At 43.2% G+C, this 15,175-nt stretch overlaps 1 protein-coding gene across 2 annotated transcripts in view; it reads right to left on the bottom strand.

Annotated features, from left to right (window-relative positions):
• Nucleotides 1–15,175, bottom strand: part of FRMPD1 (FERM and PDZ domain containing 1) — a 140,679-nt gene that overhangs the window by 18,500 nt on the left and 107,004 nt on the right. For both annotated transcript variants that reach the window (XM_032860622.1, XM_032860623.1), the window contains exons 5-7: nt 15,056–15,101; nt 5,307–5,414; nt 1,489–1,584 (exon numbers count right to left, since the gene is read on the bottom strand). In XM_032860622.1, the coding sequence (XP_032716513.1) occupies nt 1,489–1,584; nt 5,307–5,414; nt 15,056–15,101 (250 nt within the window). The remainder of the gene's footprint in view (nt 1–1,488; nt 1,585–5,306; nt 5,415–15,055; nt 15,102–15,175) is intronic.

The raw sequence follows: 15,175 nt of genomic DNA, 5'->3' as shown, positions 1-15,175 counted from the left end.
CCAGTTCAGGGTTCAGAAACAGACTAAGTTTGAAGCCAGTTATGAGCTAGCTGACCTTGACAATGTGAAGGGTCTCTTGGGCCTGTGTTCTCATCTACAGAATGCTAGCTAACACTTGTCTCTTCAAAAGGTTGCTGGGGGCATTAGATTAGATAGTCCACGAGGAAGTGCCCAGGGCAGCAGGCCTGTAGTAAACACTTAGTAAATCCATTTCTCCCTCCTCTTTCTTCTCTGAGCAAAGGCTTCCCGAATTCACAGAGGCTTTCTCTGGCTTCTCCTAAGTCACAGTGAGCCAAGAACGGGATGGGGTATTTGGAGCAGTTCTGGGAATCGCCAAAGGAAAATGACAGAGAGGGACACTGGCTGTGTGCATGTATGTGTGCATATGGGATACATGTGTGTGAGTGTGTGTGAGAATGTGTGTCTGTGTGTGTCTCAGCTACTGTCCATTACTTACAGCTGCACTGGCCCAGCTGAACCCCCTTTATTTGCCTCTTCACTGGAGCCTCGCTCTAACACCTTCTAACTTGTTCAGAAGTTGTCGTGCAACTCCTGACTCTCTGTGAATAAAATTCAAACTCTGTCTTCTGTCACTCAGCATCCTCCCCAGTCAGCCTGTGCCATCTCCCGCTCCTCCTACGAGAAAATGGCCTGGGCTCCATTCCCCCTAGACAGATTACTACTTCCTAGGCAACGCTTGTCTTCCTGGGTCTCTGCATTAGTCCATGTGACTTCCTCAGGTCTGATGGGTGCCCTCCCACCCCCACCAACAGCCCCGTCCCCCACCTTCCCTTGTTGAATGCTTGGTTGCCCTTCAAAGCTCAGCTTGGGTCCAGCTTTTTTTGCAAGGCCTCCTCTGACGTACTGAAAGGAAGGGCAGATGGTAGTCTTTCCCCTGCGTGCAGAGCACATCCTTGTCCCTCTCTTCACAGCCCTTATTTCATCCTGCCCTGGACTCTCAGGAGCTCCTTGAGTGTCCAACCTCCCTCAACTAGACAGCAAGCTTCTGGAAGACAAGACCACATTTCACCTAGTCTGTACCCTCTGCCCAGACCATCTCCCTCACATGGAGGGGCCTGTTACACATAAGCTGAAGAGTCTTCAACCCAGAACAGAATATGCAGGTGCTTGGGCCTGCTCAGACATGTTGCTTGAGTGTTTAGCTGTACTAGTCTTTTCGGTAGTGGGTGGAGTCACATACAAGAGGCAATGAGCCCAGTGGTTAAGGCAGAATGAAGGCTTACAAGTTGTCATAGGCCTTGCCTACTTCATCCTGCTGAGCCCTGATTTCCGCCCCTGGAAGATGGCGATAGAAACACATCTTGCCAGGGAGTTGTACGACTCCCGAGATAACACAGTGCTTGGCTTATTACAGGTACCCAGACCTCAGTGGTTGTAGGAACACCAAGGCAGCTGCAGGGCAAGGTGCCTGGGGGTCTTGGGAGCCAAATTCTCCCCTGAAAAGAGACTCCAGTTCACTCTTAATACCTTCACCGTTGTGTTCGCCTCAAACTTGAAAGCTTTGGTCTGTCCATTCTCCAAGTACAGCTTGAGCACGTTGGGCATGCACAGCAGAGAATTACCCTGGAAAACACAAGAGAAGGGTTGAAACTGGCCCTTCCTTTCCTGGGGTATGCCAAGTCCTCCGCTCCCCTGGCCTCATCCAGGGTGGAGAGCAGGATCCTCCCTAACCTCCTCACCACATCGTGGCTTGATTCTTGCCATCTGGAGACTTCTCTAATGGACCCAGTTGATACCACACAGAGGCAGGAATGCTAAGTTCCAGGGATATCCAAGTGTCAGACATGAGATGTGAGCCCCGTCACGAGCATGCCGATGGCACCGCATGAGCCCGTATGAGGTCTCACAACCATAGGCAGCCACTTCAATTCCTTTGGTGTCTACCCTCATGGGATACAATTTAGTAAGTCAGATGACAAGCACGCATGCTCTCCCCAGAGGACCTTTCCTGGTGGGGCTGGGTGGGGGGGCTGAGTGAGATGGGAACCTCCCTCACAGCCACCCCCATTTTCCTGCTGTACCCCTATAGTGAGGCATCACCAAACGGCAGGGGACCACTCCCACCTTCATGTGTCCCCACCATCACCCCAGACTTGTGGATTCTCCTAAGGGATTCTGCCACTCTTGGAGGGTTTTTTGGAATGTGGGCACAGGACTGATCTGTGGTAGGTAACCCCAGGCCAGCCAGAATTCCTGGGCAAGGCAAGAGAATGTTCCCTTTGGGATTAGAGAATCCCCCCAAGGATGGGCCTCATAAAAGTGACCCCTGCGTGTTTAGCTGCAAATCAAGAGGGCCTGGGGGTTGGTGTCCCCCAGAATCAGTGAGCAAGTCATTCTAGAGTCCCAAGATTTGAGCTAAAACTAACTCCAGCTTTAATCTCTGCAAAGACTTTGGGTATAAAGCCCACTTGGGTAGAGAAGCCTATCATATTTTTGTAAAAAATATGACAATTCGCCTCGGATGAGAATTTTCTATCTTCTAACTGCAAGGGGACTTGTATCCTTTTGGTAATACTCGTACTCATCGCTCTATAACTTAAGAAAAACCACGGTAGTTTTATGGCAGAAAGGGGGGTATGTTCGGATCGCAGTGTAGCTTCGCCATCCAGGATGGGGGACCGCAAACTGCTTGCTCTTATTCTCCTCTCACTTATCTGCTTTCCAGTGTTTAGAATGACCTTCATCTTTGGATTTCCCAAGGGCAAAACTTCTTCCATGGGACTTCACGATTTGGGACTTCCAAAAAAATACAACCACAGCAGCATCACATAACTACCACCATTTACTTTTCTCTAAGGCTTCTTCCAATTTTTATCTGTACCCATAGTTTTTAGAGAGTGGCCATAATAGAGCACACATGATTTCTATCTTCATTTTTTACTCGATACGTATTTCTTCCACTTTTTCCTGGGGGTTTCATGTTTGTGATTTTAATGGACTTCTAATGTTCTATCGGTTTGAAATATCAGAATGGATTTAAGCCTTCTTTGGCCCTAGACCTTGAGCATTCTTTTCAAAAAAAATTTTTTTTCTTTTCTAAATAGCAGTACCATAGATATCTTTGAGCACAGGGATTTTTGCATTTAAATTATTTTATAGACTAAATTAATAGGAATGTGATCCTTGGGCCACATTTTTATGGCATTCGTTATGTTTGCCTTTTCCCTCCGACATGAAACCAACTGACAAAGCCACCAACTAGTACATTGACTGTGGCTACTTGGTCAGCATCAGGTCTTCCTCCTTTATTTGTGTTCATTTACTAAGTGTAAAGCAGCACCTTTCATGTCTCCCTTCTCATTTCTTTAACTGTTAGCAAAGTTAAGCATTTTGCAAATGTTAGCTTATTATTTTAAATTCTTCTGGGGCCTTATCCTGCTTTCAGCGGAAAAGGTTAGCAACAGATTTTATCTTCTTTTATTTATTTTTTTAAAGATTTATTTATTTATTTCAGAGAAAAAGAGAGAGTACATGTGGGCAGGGCAGAGGGAGAGAGACAATCTCCAACAGGCTCCCTGCTGACTGCAGACAGAACCACGGCCCTGAGATCATGACCTGAGCTGAAACCAAGAGTTGGACACTTAACCGACTGAGCCATCGAGGCGCCTCAATTTTATCACTTTTTAATAGGTACATCATAGGGATTAACTCTCACTGGTTTTGTTGTCTCTGCCTTATGTGGCTGATACAGAGACTTGGTGCTCTGACCCGCAAGTCTCCCCAGAGATACCTTTTTAGAACCCTCTTTCTCTAAACTCTCACCCCTACAAAAACTCTGAAACAGATTTTGTAGCCAGTTCAGGTCAAAACCTGTCCTCACCTCGTCTTCTCACAATACCAGTGAGTGGGGGGTGGCAGCCATTTTAACAGAGGATCCTAGTGATGGGGTCCATGTTTGCAGAACTCTTACTCTCTACCTGTCCTATGATTTGGTTCTAGCCCCCACTTCTCGTCACTGTGTATTACTCCTAAAAACACACATGGCATCTAAATTTAATTTGCTATAGAGGTTCAACACATTTCCACAAACATGGACACACAGAGAAACAAATATGGCCGGGTGACAGGGTCTTGGTCTTTTCTAACACATTAGGCCTCCCACTGGCCCCTTCATGAACAAATCCACCTTCCACTCTCAGGTCTAATGAAGGTCAGGTCTGTTAAGTAGCAGGCGAGGTAGAAAATAAGGACTCCGGGCCATTTGTTAAAATGGCCACAATACCCCACATCTGCTGGTGTCTACAGCGAGAAGACCAGATAAGGACAAGCTCTGACTTGAGAGCTTCAAAGTCTAGCATTGATTGCTCAGTTCTGAATGGCAATAGCTTCAGACCATTGGGAAGAAAATGTATAAACCATGAATAAGTGAGTCTTTAATCCAACAGTCCACATCAAAAATATCAAACTCCTGGGCGCCTGGGTGGCTCAGTGGGTTAAAGCCTCTGCCTTCGGCTCAGGTCATGATCTCAGGGTCCTGGGATCGAGGCCCGCGTCGGGCTCTCTGCTCAGCAGGGAGCCTGCTTTCTCCTCTCTCTCTCTGTGCCTGCCTCTCTGCATACTTGTGATCTCTCCCTCTCTGTTTCAAATAAATAAATAAAATCTTTAAAAAAAAATTAAAAAAAAAATCAAACTCCTGCCAATACTTTCCCTTTACAAATTTGTCCTCTGAACCCCCAATCTTGGATGTCTTGATATCAAAAAGGACTAGATAGTGTGTTCCAGCGAAAAACAAAAGAACTGAAGTCACACAGACTTGGCTTGTAGATTCTCTTGTTTATGATCTCAGAGGTTAATTCTCTTAAACTCTCTAAACCTCTGCTTCCTCATGTATTAAAATAGCTCCCTTGCTGGATATTGTGATGGCTAAGGATTATGTGCCCAAAAAGTTCAGGTTCATATAACAGAAGTTCAACACATACTCGGTTCATGGGGGGTTGGGGGAGCCAGTCTGTACCACTCCCACCACTACTATCGATATAGCGGGAACGCTAGGTTTGAAGGTTCAAAATGAGAAATTAGCATTTAGAACTTGTTGGCATTTCATGGGCAAGAGAATGGAGTCCCAGAATAACAGATAGCCACACCCCATGCTTCTCTCCCTGGCTCTCCCTGTCCACAGTCTGCAGGCACCTTACCGAGGGCACTCAGAGCCTCTAGCAAACCTACCACGCTCCCTCGGTATCCCCTCTGTGCTGCAAGAATCCAGAGTCTCAAAGAGGTTGGTGCCAAGAGGCGGCTCACCAGCTTCATGGAGAGTGATTTCAAGGCCCTGATTAGAGACGCACCTGGCTGTGTCCACTGACAAGCACTTCCTCAGCGAAGTGCACCTTCACGGGGTTGGTCTTTAGCCTGGCTCTCTTCTCCTCAGTCAGGAAGGATGACTTGGGGACTCCCTGCAAAACATTACCATGACACATTTTAGAACCAGACTTCTGTAAAAGCCATGACACACCTTCTCATCTCTTAAAAACGAAAGCACCAACCCTGACAGCTGTTGAGGCCTCCATTAAAACTGACAGAGAAGGACAGCATCCCACTAATCATCTCTTTTCATAACATCTAGGGATCCCAACCCGGACAATGTTCTGATGTGTCTGAGAACAGCCAAGGACTCAGTACGGTAGCAACATGGTTGTGTATGACAAAGACAAAAACTGGCTTATGAACAAGAAGACCCGAGTTCTGCTACTCAGCAGTTGTCAGAACTACCTCAAACACAAATTTTTAGAGAGGTAAACCAGGTGTGTGTGTATGTGTGTGTGTGTGTGTGTGTCTATGAAACAAAACAAAATAACTCTATGTGACCTTGGCCAAGTCATCGCTCCTCTCCAGCCTTTAGTTTTCCAATGTACCATGGGAGAGTTGGATCCGAATAACTCCAGGGCTCCCCGAATCTCTGGCCCCTGTGATTTATCCTTGGCTGCTCCTTGCCCTTCTCATCTTTTCGGTGGTACCCTCTTTCCCCAGAGGTAGAAAGAGTCATCACAGGTTGGTATGAGTATGTGATGAAGCCCCTAGCCTAGACCATAGGAGGTTACATTGTGACACAGTGAACAGCAGCTTGCATGATCTAGACCAACCATGTGATCTTCCTGGCATGCTCCATTTCTTGATCTGGGTAGTCCTTTAGGCCAGGCTCTAGAAAGGGACATGTGTTAAGAGTCTCAAGATGGAGCTCTGGACCACATTTTATGTAGCTGACATAAAAGAGAAATCTAACAACAGTCAGAGAAACTATAGGAAACCATGCTCATGGCCTCACATATCAACAGACCAATGCCATTAAGCACCTGAAGTGAAGTGACCTTGAATTTTTTTTTAAAGATTTTATTTATTTATTTGACAGACAGAGATCACAAGTAGGCAGAGAGGCAAGCAGAGAGAGAGAGAGAGAGAGAGAGGAGGAAGCACGCTCCCCATTGAGCAAAGAGCCCAACGCGGGGCTTGATCCCAGGATCATGACCTGAGCAGAAGGCAGAGGCCTTAACCCACTGAGCCACCCAGGTGCCCCAGAAGTGACATTGAATTCTTAATGCAAGATAAATTTGATCTCACAGGTAACTAGAGCCTTGGTGTAACAGGGTTCAGGACTATGATTCAGTATCTCAAATATATAGTTTGCTTTTTAAAAATTTAGTAAAATGAGAAGGGGAAATAACAATGTTCCCAGGGAAGAGGTATACTTATATGGTAATCTCTCAACTTCAAAAATTACTTAACCTCAGTTTGCTTTCTTCTTCAAGCAGAATGATTTTCCAGTTAGAAGAAACAGAAGCAATAAGGGGAAAAAGAAATTTACAACCAAAAATTGGTGATAAAATTATCAGATGCTTTGAATGAGTTCAAGACATCTATGCCAGTGACTCTAGGGGCCCCTAGACTATTACACACAATGGTTGGTATCATCCACAGAAAAGAAAATGGAAGAAATATCAGGAGACTAAAGATGGTTAAGTATCAAGTTTCCCAGAAAATGAACATGGAAGATTAAGGAAAACACATATTGGTAAGCTTGTCATTATTTCTCGGCAGAATTCAAGAAAAAAGGTGGTCAGAGAGCTTTTAGTCATTGATCACTAATAACCAATATGGAGTTACCAAGAATAAGTCAGAACCAACCAAGTTCATTTTTCTTTTGAAGATGGGATTCCAGATTGGTAAGGCAGGGTCCTGGGGATATAGTAGTATTCCTTCATTCTTGCAAAGTATTTGATAAGGTCTCCTATAATCCCCCTGTGGAGAAGGCCAGATGCAGAGCCATTAGGAGGATTCAAAACTAGTTGACCTATGTGCAAAATTGTCCTGATTTAACTCAGGAACTCAGGCTCCCTTTGGCTCAGTGTCCAACAATGATGGTTAGCAATGGCTTGGATGAGGTCAGAGAACATGTATTTACCAAACCTGTGAATGATACAGAGCTACAAGGTATCATCAGATCTCAGGCAGCAGAAATTTGGGAGGCAAGATAAAGGAACTAGATATCTAAAACAGGCATGTGGAAAAATTGAGGGGCAGGGGCTGCTAAGGGCCAAAGGCCAAAATATCACTGACAACAAGCATTGAGAGGGTATAAGAGAGCAGGGCTGTCAAGAGCTGAAGGGAAGAGAGTCAAGTGAGGGGTCAAAGTGACAGGTACAACTGTCATTCAAAGTAATGAGAAACCAGGGGCAGAACAGGAAGAGATGGAGAGAGACTCAAAGGAATGAGAAACCAGGGGCAGAACAGGGAATGAGAAACCAGGGGCAGAACAGGGAGAGATGCAGAGAGAAAAAGAATCTGTGGCGGTGGGTGGAAGGAGGGGCAACTACTATTCTCTCTTGCCTTGGGGACAGCAATCCTGCAAGAGTGAGACCCAGAGCTGGATCAGACTAAAGAAAATCAACTGGCCGGGTAATGGAGGAAGTAGGGGAGGCATGGGAAGAGGTGGATCCTGACAGGAAGGGAGAATGAGTACAGCTGATGACTGTACAAATATACCCTTCAGTTCTGTAATTCCCTGACTGTCAAATCTCAGCATGCCACAACACTGGGCCAAAGCAACATGATTTGACAGGGATTACTGTGAAGTGTGGCACTGAGGAACAAAAACAAAACAAAAAAACCAATAGCACAGCATGGGATGGGGGCTTGGAAGTGATTCATTTGGAACCAAAACCTCAGTTTTCGGTCAACCACAAATTTCACCCAAGCCAACATCGTGACTGGGCCTCTTAAAATCTTAACCGCATCTTGGACCTCGCTAGCATTTTCGATGCGTGTCAAACGTGCTCTCTCTGTTCCCTGGGGAGTCTCACCAGCTGACCTTAGGTGGAACTGTATTCCTTTCTGGGTGCCACCATTTGGGAAGGCCACCGTGAAGCCGGGATCTATGCAGAGAGCTATCAGAGAAGTGAGAACTCAGAGAAGCATCACAGATGAAGAGAGCTGATGGAACAGTAGTGAGTCTGGAGAGGAGGCCACAGCTTGCTTTCTTTCAAACCTTTGCTAATCCATTTCATACAACGTAGACTTGCCCTGATGAGCATTAGTTGGTGGGAATCACAGGGAAGAAGGGTCTCTCTCATATCTGGAACCACCCAACCAAGAAACTAGCTGCTTTGAGAAAGAACACACACTCTGTCACAGAAATTCCCAATCCACAGGCCCCGCCGCTGGTCCTATACTTTTATACCCAAATAGGAGCTCTGCTCGCTGTATACTTTGGCATCTAAAAGACATTGCAAACCACTTACTTGGGCCAACAAATATTAAAAAGAGATACTTTAAAGAATATGAGGTCCTCATTATTCTAGGATATTTAGATGCTCCCTGGGTTCTAAATTAATCCATCAGAGAGTAGAATACCTGAGCTGATAAAGACTTTCTCTGTGCATGTTTTTGCTGAACCAAGAGCTAATGCTTAAAAGGACACCGAAAGGGACAAGCTGAAAAGTTCTGTATCTTTTTTACCATTCTCTGCCCTAGACTGGCCAATGTCAATTCATAAAGACAGCAAGATTGGGGCGCCTGGGTGGCTCAGTCAGCTAAGCATCTGACTTTTAGTTTTGGCTCAGGTTGTGATCTCAGGGTCATGAGACTGAGAGGCCCATGTTGGGCTCCGTGCTCCTGGGTATGGAGTCTGCTTAAGATTCTCTCTCTCACCCACTCTCTGCCCCCTCCCCCTTAAAAAACAAATAAAAATATAAAGACAACAGGGATCAAGGAGGTGGACTAGCATAACGCTATTGGCCATAGGTTCTGAAATCTAACTACCTGGAAAATAACCCAGCTCCACTGATTTCGGCAAGTGTGACCATGGGCATGTGAGGCCACAGAGTCCTTATCTGCAAGAAGGGGATAACAAATATGTCTATCTTCTAGGATTTTCTTTCAGTGAAGAGTTAATAAGAAATTAGATATTGGTATTAATATAACAAATAACACATTATAAATCATGAATATAAATACAGCTCTCTACAATTAAACATATATATTTTTCCCCATAAAATTCTAAGTCCTACAGAAACAGTAATTACTATTCCAACTTTGGATTTCATTTTATTTTTTTAAAGATTTTATTTATTTATTTGAAAGAAAGAGACAGTGCACAAGCAGATGGAGTGGCAGACGGAGGGAGAAGTGGGTTCCACACTGAGCAAGGAGACTGATGCGGGGCTTGATCCCAGGACCCTGGGATCATGACCTGAGCCAAAGGCAGACAATTAACAAATTGAGGCATCCAGGCAAACCAACTTTTTTTTTTAAGATTTTATTTATTTATTTGACAGACAGAGATCACAAGTAGGCAGAGAGGCAGGCAGAGAGAGAGTAAGGGAAGCAGGCTCCCTGCTGAGCAAAGAGCCCAATGTGGGGCTCGATCCCAGGACACTGGGATTATGACCTGAGCCAAAGGCAGAAGCTTTAACCCACTGAGCCACCCAGGTGCCCCAGGCACCCCAACTTTTTTGAAATTTTTATTTTTTATAAACATATATTTTTATCCCCAGGGGTACAGGTATGTGAATCGCCAGGTTTACACACTTCACAGCACTCACCATAGCACATACCCTCCCCAGTGTCCATAACCCCCCCCCCCCCCTCCCAACCCCCCTCCCCCCAGCAACCCTCAGTTTGTTTTGTGAGATTAAGAGTCACTTATGGTTTGTCTCCCTCCCAATCCCATCTTGTTTCATTTACTCTTCTCCTACCCCCTTAACCCCCCATGTTGCATCTCCTCTCCCTCATATCAGGGAGATCATATGATAGTTGTCTTTCTCCGATTGACTTATTTCGCTAAGCATGATACCCTCTAGTTCCATCCACATCGTCCAAATGGCAAGATTTCATTTCTTTTGATGGCTGCATAGTATTCCATTGTGTATATATGCCACATCTTCTTTATCCATTCATCTGTGGATGGACATCTAGGTTCTTTCCATAGTTTGGCTATTGTAGACATTGCTGCTATAAACATTCGGGTGCACGTGCCCCTTCGGATCACTACGTTTGTATCTTTAGGGTAAATACCCAGTAGTACAATTGCTGGGTCATAGGGTAGTTCTATTTTCAACATTTTGACGAACCTCCATGCTGTTTTCCAGAGTGGTTGCACCAGCTTGCATTCCCACCAACAGTGTAGGAGGGTTCCCCTTTCTCCGCATCCTCGCCAGCATCTGTCATTTCCTGACTTGTTAATTTTAGCCATTCTGACTGGTGTGAGGTGATATCTCATTGTGGTTTTGATTTGTATTTCCCTGATGCCGAGTGATATGGAACACTTTTTCATGTGTCTGTTGGCCATCTGGATGTCTTCTTTGCAGAAATGTCTGTTCATGTCTTTTGCCCATTTCTTGATTGGATTATTTGTTCTTTGGGTGTTGAGTTTGCTAAGTTCTTTATAGATTTTGGACACTAGCCCTTTATCTGATATGTCGTTTGCAAATATCTTCTCCCATTCTGTCAGTTGTCTTTTGGTTTGGTTAACTGTTTCCTTTGCTGTGCAAAAGCTTTTGATCTTGATGAAATCCCAATAGTTCATTTTTGCCCTTGCTTCCCTTGCCTTTGCCGATGTTCCTAAGAAAATGTTGCTGCGGCTGAGGTCAAAGAGGTTGCTGCCTGTGTTCTCCTTGAGGATTTTGATGGATTCCTTTCTCACATTGAGGTCCTTCATCTATTTTGAGTCTATTTTCATGTGTGGTGTAAGGAAATGGTCCAATTTCATTTTTTGCATGTGGTTGTCCAATTTTCCCAACACCATTTATTGAAGAGGCTGTCTTTTTTCCATTAGACATTCTTTCCTGCTTTGTCGAAGATTAGCTGACCATAGAGTTGAGGGTCTATTTCTGGGCTCTCTATTCTGTTCCATTGATCTATGTGTCTGTTTTTGTGCCAGTACCATGCTGTCTTGATGATGACAGCTTTGTAATAGAGCTTGAAGTCTGGAATTGTAGGCACCCCAACTTTTTAAAGATTTTTTAAAGTAATCTCTATTCCCAGCATGGGGTTCAAACTCACAACCCTGAGATCAAGAGTATCACACTCTACTGAGTGAGTCAGCCAAGCCCCACCCCCCAATTTTGGATTTTAGAATTCCTAATCAATTTCAAGCCATTTGAGAACTCTAAGAACCTGTGATGGCAAAGATGAGCATCCTTGTTGATGTAAGACATAAATGACCACTCGTCTTATGATCATGTAACTCCTGATGAGAGGCCTGAGTGGGCTGGACAACATTCAGGCCATTTCTCGGGCCATGGGCCAATTTCAGCTTCCCTCCCAGGACCCCAGGAGCACAACATTCACACCCTCCTCTGCTTGGGAACCTCGGAGGAATCTCCAGAGTCCTTCTGGAACATGTTAATTGTCCTCTCTCTACACTTTTCATTTTTAAAAGGATGCAACCATAAGTTGTTTCCCTCTTATTTACTTAACAAGAGTTTTGCTTTCATTTCTTGAAAACAGCAGGGAAAAAAACCCACCTAATTAAGAGTAAGATGTTCTCCATAGAGATACAAATCAACTATATAAAAAGAATCTCTCTCTCTTTTTTTAAATAAAAAAAACTCTTACCACCTGCACCACCATTTATACTAATTAGCTTTCAGTATACTGTTTTTTATACACTGGTTTCACATTATTTCATAGACAAATGCTGTTCAGAAAAATCTCCATTTATTTGTCCATAAAACATTTGGTCTGTCATATTTATGGCAAACATCTTAATCCTACGTAGGTGGTTTTTTTCCCTATTTTATTTCTAAGAAATAAAAACAAAAAACGGTACTTGTCAACAATGAGAAGAGACTGCAGTTTCCTTGCTTTTTTAGTGTTCTGAACTTTTTAGACCAGAGAAATGTAATTTTTCACATAATCAAATAGCTGTTCATTGTGCTTCTTCCCACTCCCTCAATAGTTAGGAATTCTTTCCATAAACAATGGCCAGATAGACGCCCATCCATATTGCTTACGTTTTAATGTTTTTTTTTAAATTTTATTTTTTTTAAGATTTATTTATTTGACGGAGAGAGATCACAAGTAGGCAGAGAGGCAGGCAGAGGGAGGGGGGAAGCAGGCTCCCCGCTGAGCAGAGAGCCCGACATGGGGCTCGATCCCAGGACCCTGAGACCATGACCTGAGCTGAAGGCAGAGACTTAACCCACTGAGCCACCCAGGGGCCCCATTTTAATGTTTTTTTTTTTTTATAGGTAATTATTATTACATCAAATGGTGTGATGAGACTATTTTTTTTCAAATACTTAAAGAAATATCCTAGAATAATTTTGTGAATAATTATCTTTTCTTCCAGTGATTTGGGATGCCATATTTTTCACAAACTAAATTCTTTTTTTTTTTTTTTAATTTGATAGAGAAAGAGGGAGTAAAACCAGGGGGAGCAGCAGGGGCGGAGGGAAGGGAGCCCAATGCAGGTCTTGATCTCAGGACCCTGGGATCATAACCTGAGCCCAAGGCAGATGCTTAACCGCTTAACTAATGGAGCCACCCTGGTGCCCCTCACATACTATATTCTTATATCAGTACCTATTCTAGGAATTTCTATTTGATTACACTGACATGTCCAACCATTTCATCAATATCATACTGTTGTAATTATTTTAGCTTTATTAGTTTTAAAAAGGGTTATACCAGGGCCATCCTCATTACTCTTTTTAAAAATTTTTAAATTTAAATCTTTTTATTTTATAAAGATTTACTCATTTGAGAAAGAGAGTGAGTGGGGAGGGGGAGAGGGAAAGAGAGAATCCTCAGGCAGACTCTCCCACTGAACACAGGGGCTTAAGCCTACCACCCTGAGATCAAGACCTGAGCTGAAATCAAGAGTCAACCACTTAACTGACTAAGGCACCCAGGCACCCCATTACCCCCTTTTTTTTTTCCTTGATAAGGGATGTCTGGGTGGTTCAGTTGGTTAAACATCTGCCTTCAGCTTGGGTCATGATCCCGGGGTCCTGGGAACCAGCCCGGAGTAAGACTCTCTGCTCAGGAGGAAGCCTACTTCTCCCTCTCCCTCTCCCTGCCATTCCCCCCGCTTGTGCTCTCTCGCTTTCTCTCTGTCAAATAAATAAATAAAATCTTTTTAAAAAAAGATTTTCTTGATAAGTCTCACTTCAATAAACTTTGCCAAAGTCCAAATACAAGTTCCATTGGGAGTTTGAATTTGCAGTAAGAATATACATTAATATGAGAATAACCAATGTATTCATAACAGTCTTCCCATCAAAGAACATGGTAGGTTTCTCTTTCTATATTTTTAAAAAATGTTTACATCCTTCATAATATTCTACTTTCTTTCACATATGGTCTACCTATTTCTTTTCCTTGCAGATTTCCTTTTTTCTTATTTTTTCCCTTAATGAACTGATTAGGATTTATTTATCAAGTTTATAATTTTTGTTTTCCAAAGTATCATTTAGATTTTGATTTCTCTCATTTTCTTTATTCTGCCTTATGTTTGTTTTATAGTCTTTTCTTCCAACTTCTTGCACTAAATATTCACCTGATCTACTTCCTTATTCAATAATAAAATCACCTAAGGCTATACATTTTACTCTCAAGTATAGCTTTGACTGCACATAATTTTTAAAGAGCACACTTCTAATTTTAAATTTTCTTCTAACTAGTCTATAATGGTAGTTTTACTTTTCTGTCTGACCCCATCTTTGCTTGGGAGATTGCATTTTTATTTCCAAAAGGCTGGACAGTTTTAATTAAGTTTTTGGTAGTTATTAATTTCTATTTCACTATATTCTGGAAAAGTGACTTATATAGTTTCTTATTTGGGGAATTTATTGAGTTTTCTTGATAGACTGGTAGGTGGTCAATTACATTAGATTATTAAATGCATTACTAAAATTCTCCATGCCCCTATTTATTTTTTTTATCTTTAACTGGCCAAGGCTAAGAGGTATGAATTAAAGTCTCTCAGAATGAGAATTTTCTATCAATGCTTTCTCCTTCGTAGTTCTTTCTCTTAGGACTTGATTATATACTTTTCCCTGTATCACAGAGAAAGGGCTCCTTTGCCTGTGGATTTTAGGATTGCCATTTCCTCCCAGCACACCATCCATGCCACACCTTGCCTTGTGATGAACTCAGGGCTGACAAGACACTCACATCCAACACCTCACTTGGTCCTCAAAATAACCCATTAGAGAGACAAGACAATCATTGCCATCATCACTGTCTTACAGAAATGAAAACTGAAAGTTAATAACTTGCCCAAAGTCATAACACAAACTTATCTTAACACTTGCAGTATGGGGCCCTTGTCATCGTCCCACTCTGCATAATTCTAGATCTGTCTCCTTGGCTGCACCACAAGTTCTGGAAGCCTGGGCTGACCCATACCTGTCTCTTCTCCACAGCACCGACACATCGGCTATCTTCAGGCAACAGTGACTGCCCACCCACTCGCTGCCTGGCTGCTGTCCCTTCTGCCACTGCCTTTCCTGTTTATTCTCTGAGTGATATCCTACTGGGGATTTGGGGCCTTAGGTCTGAGAAAGGTAAAACTAACAGGACATAGAAAGAGATTTACCGATGTGCAGCGAACAACTGTGATTGAAAGAGAGTCTTCAGCTTCCCTGAAAAAAAAAAAAAGAATAAAAATAAAACCATTTCATGACTTTAGATGATGATGATGATGATAATAATAATG

Source organism: Lontra canadensis, unplaced genomic scaffold (assembly GCF_010015895.1).
Source record: "Lontra canadensis isolate GAN:19392208 unplaced genomic scaffold, GSC_riverotter_1.0 scaffold19, whole genome shotgun sequence".
Classification (NCBI taxonomy): Eukaryota; Metazoa; Chordata; class Mammalia; order Carnivora; family Mustelidae; genus Lontra; species Lontra canadensis.
The sequence above is the reverse complement of the archived record's forward strand: the minus strand, read 5'-3'. Positions and strand labels throughout refer to the sequence as shown.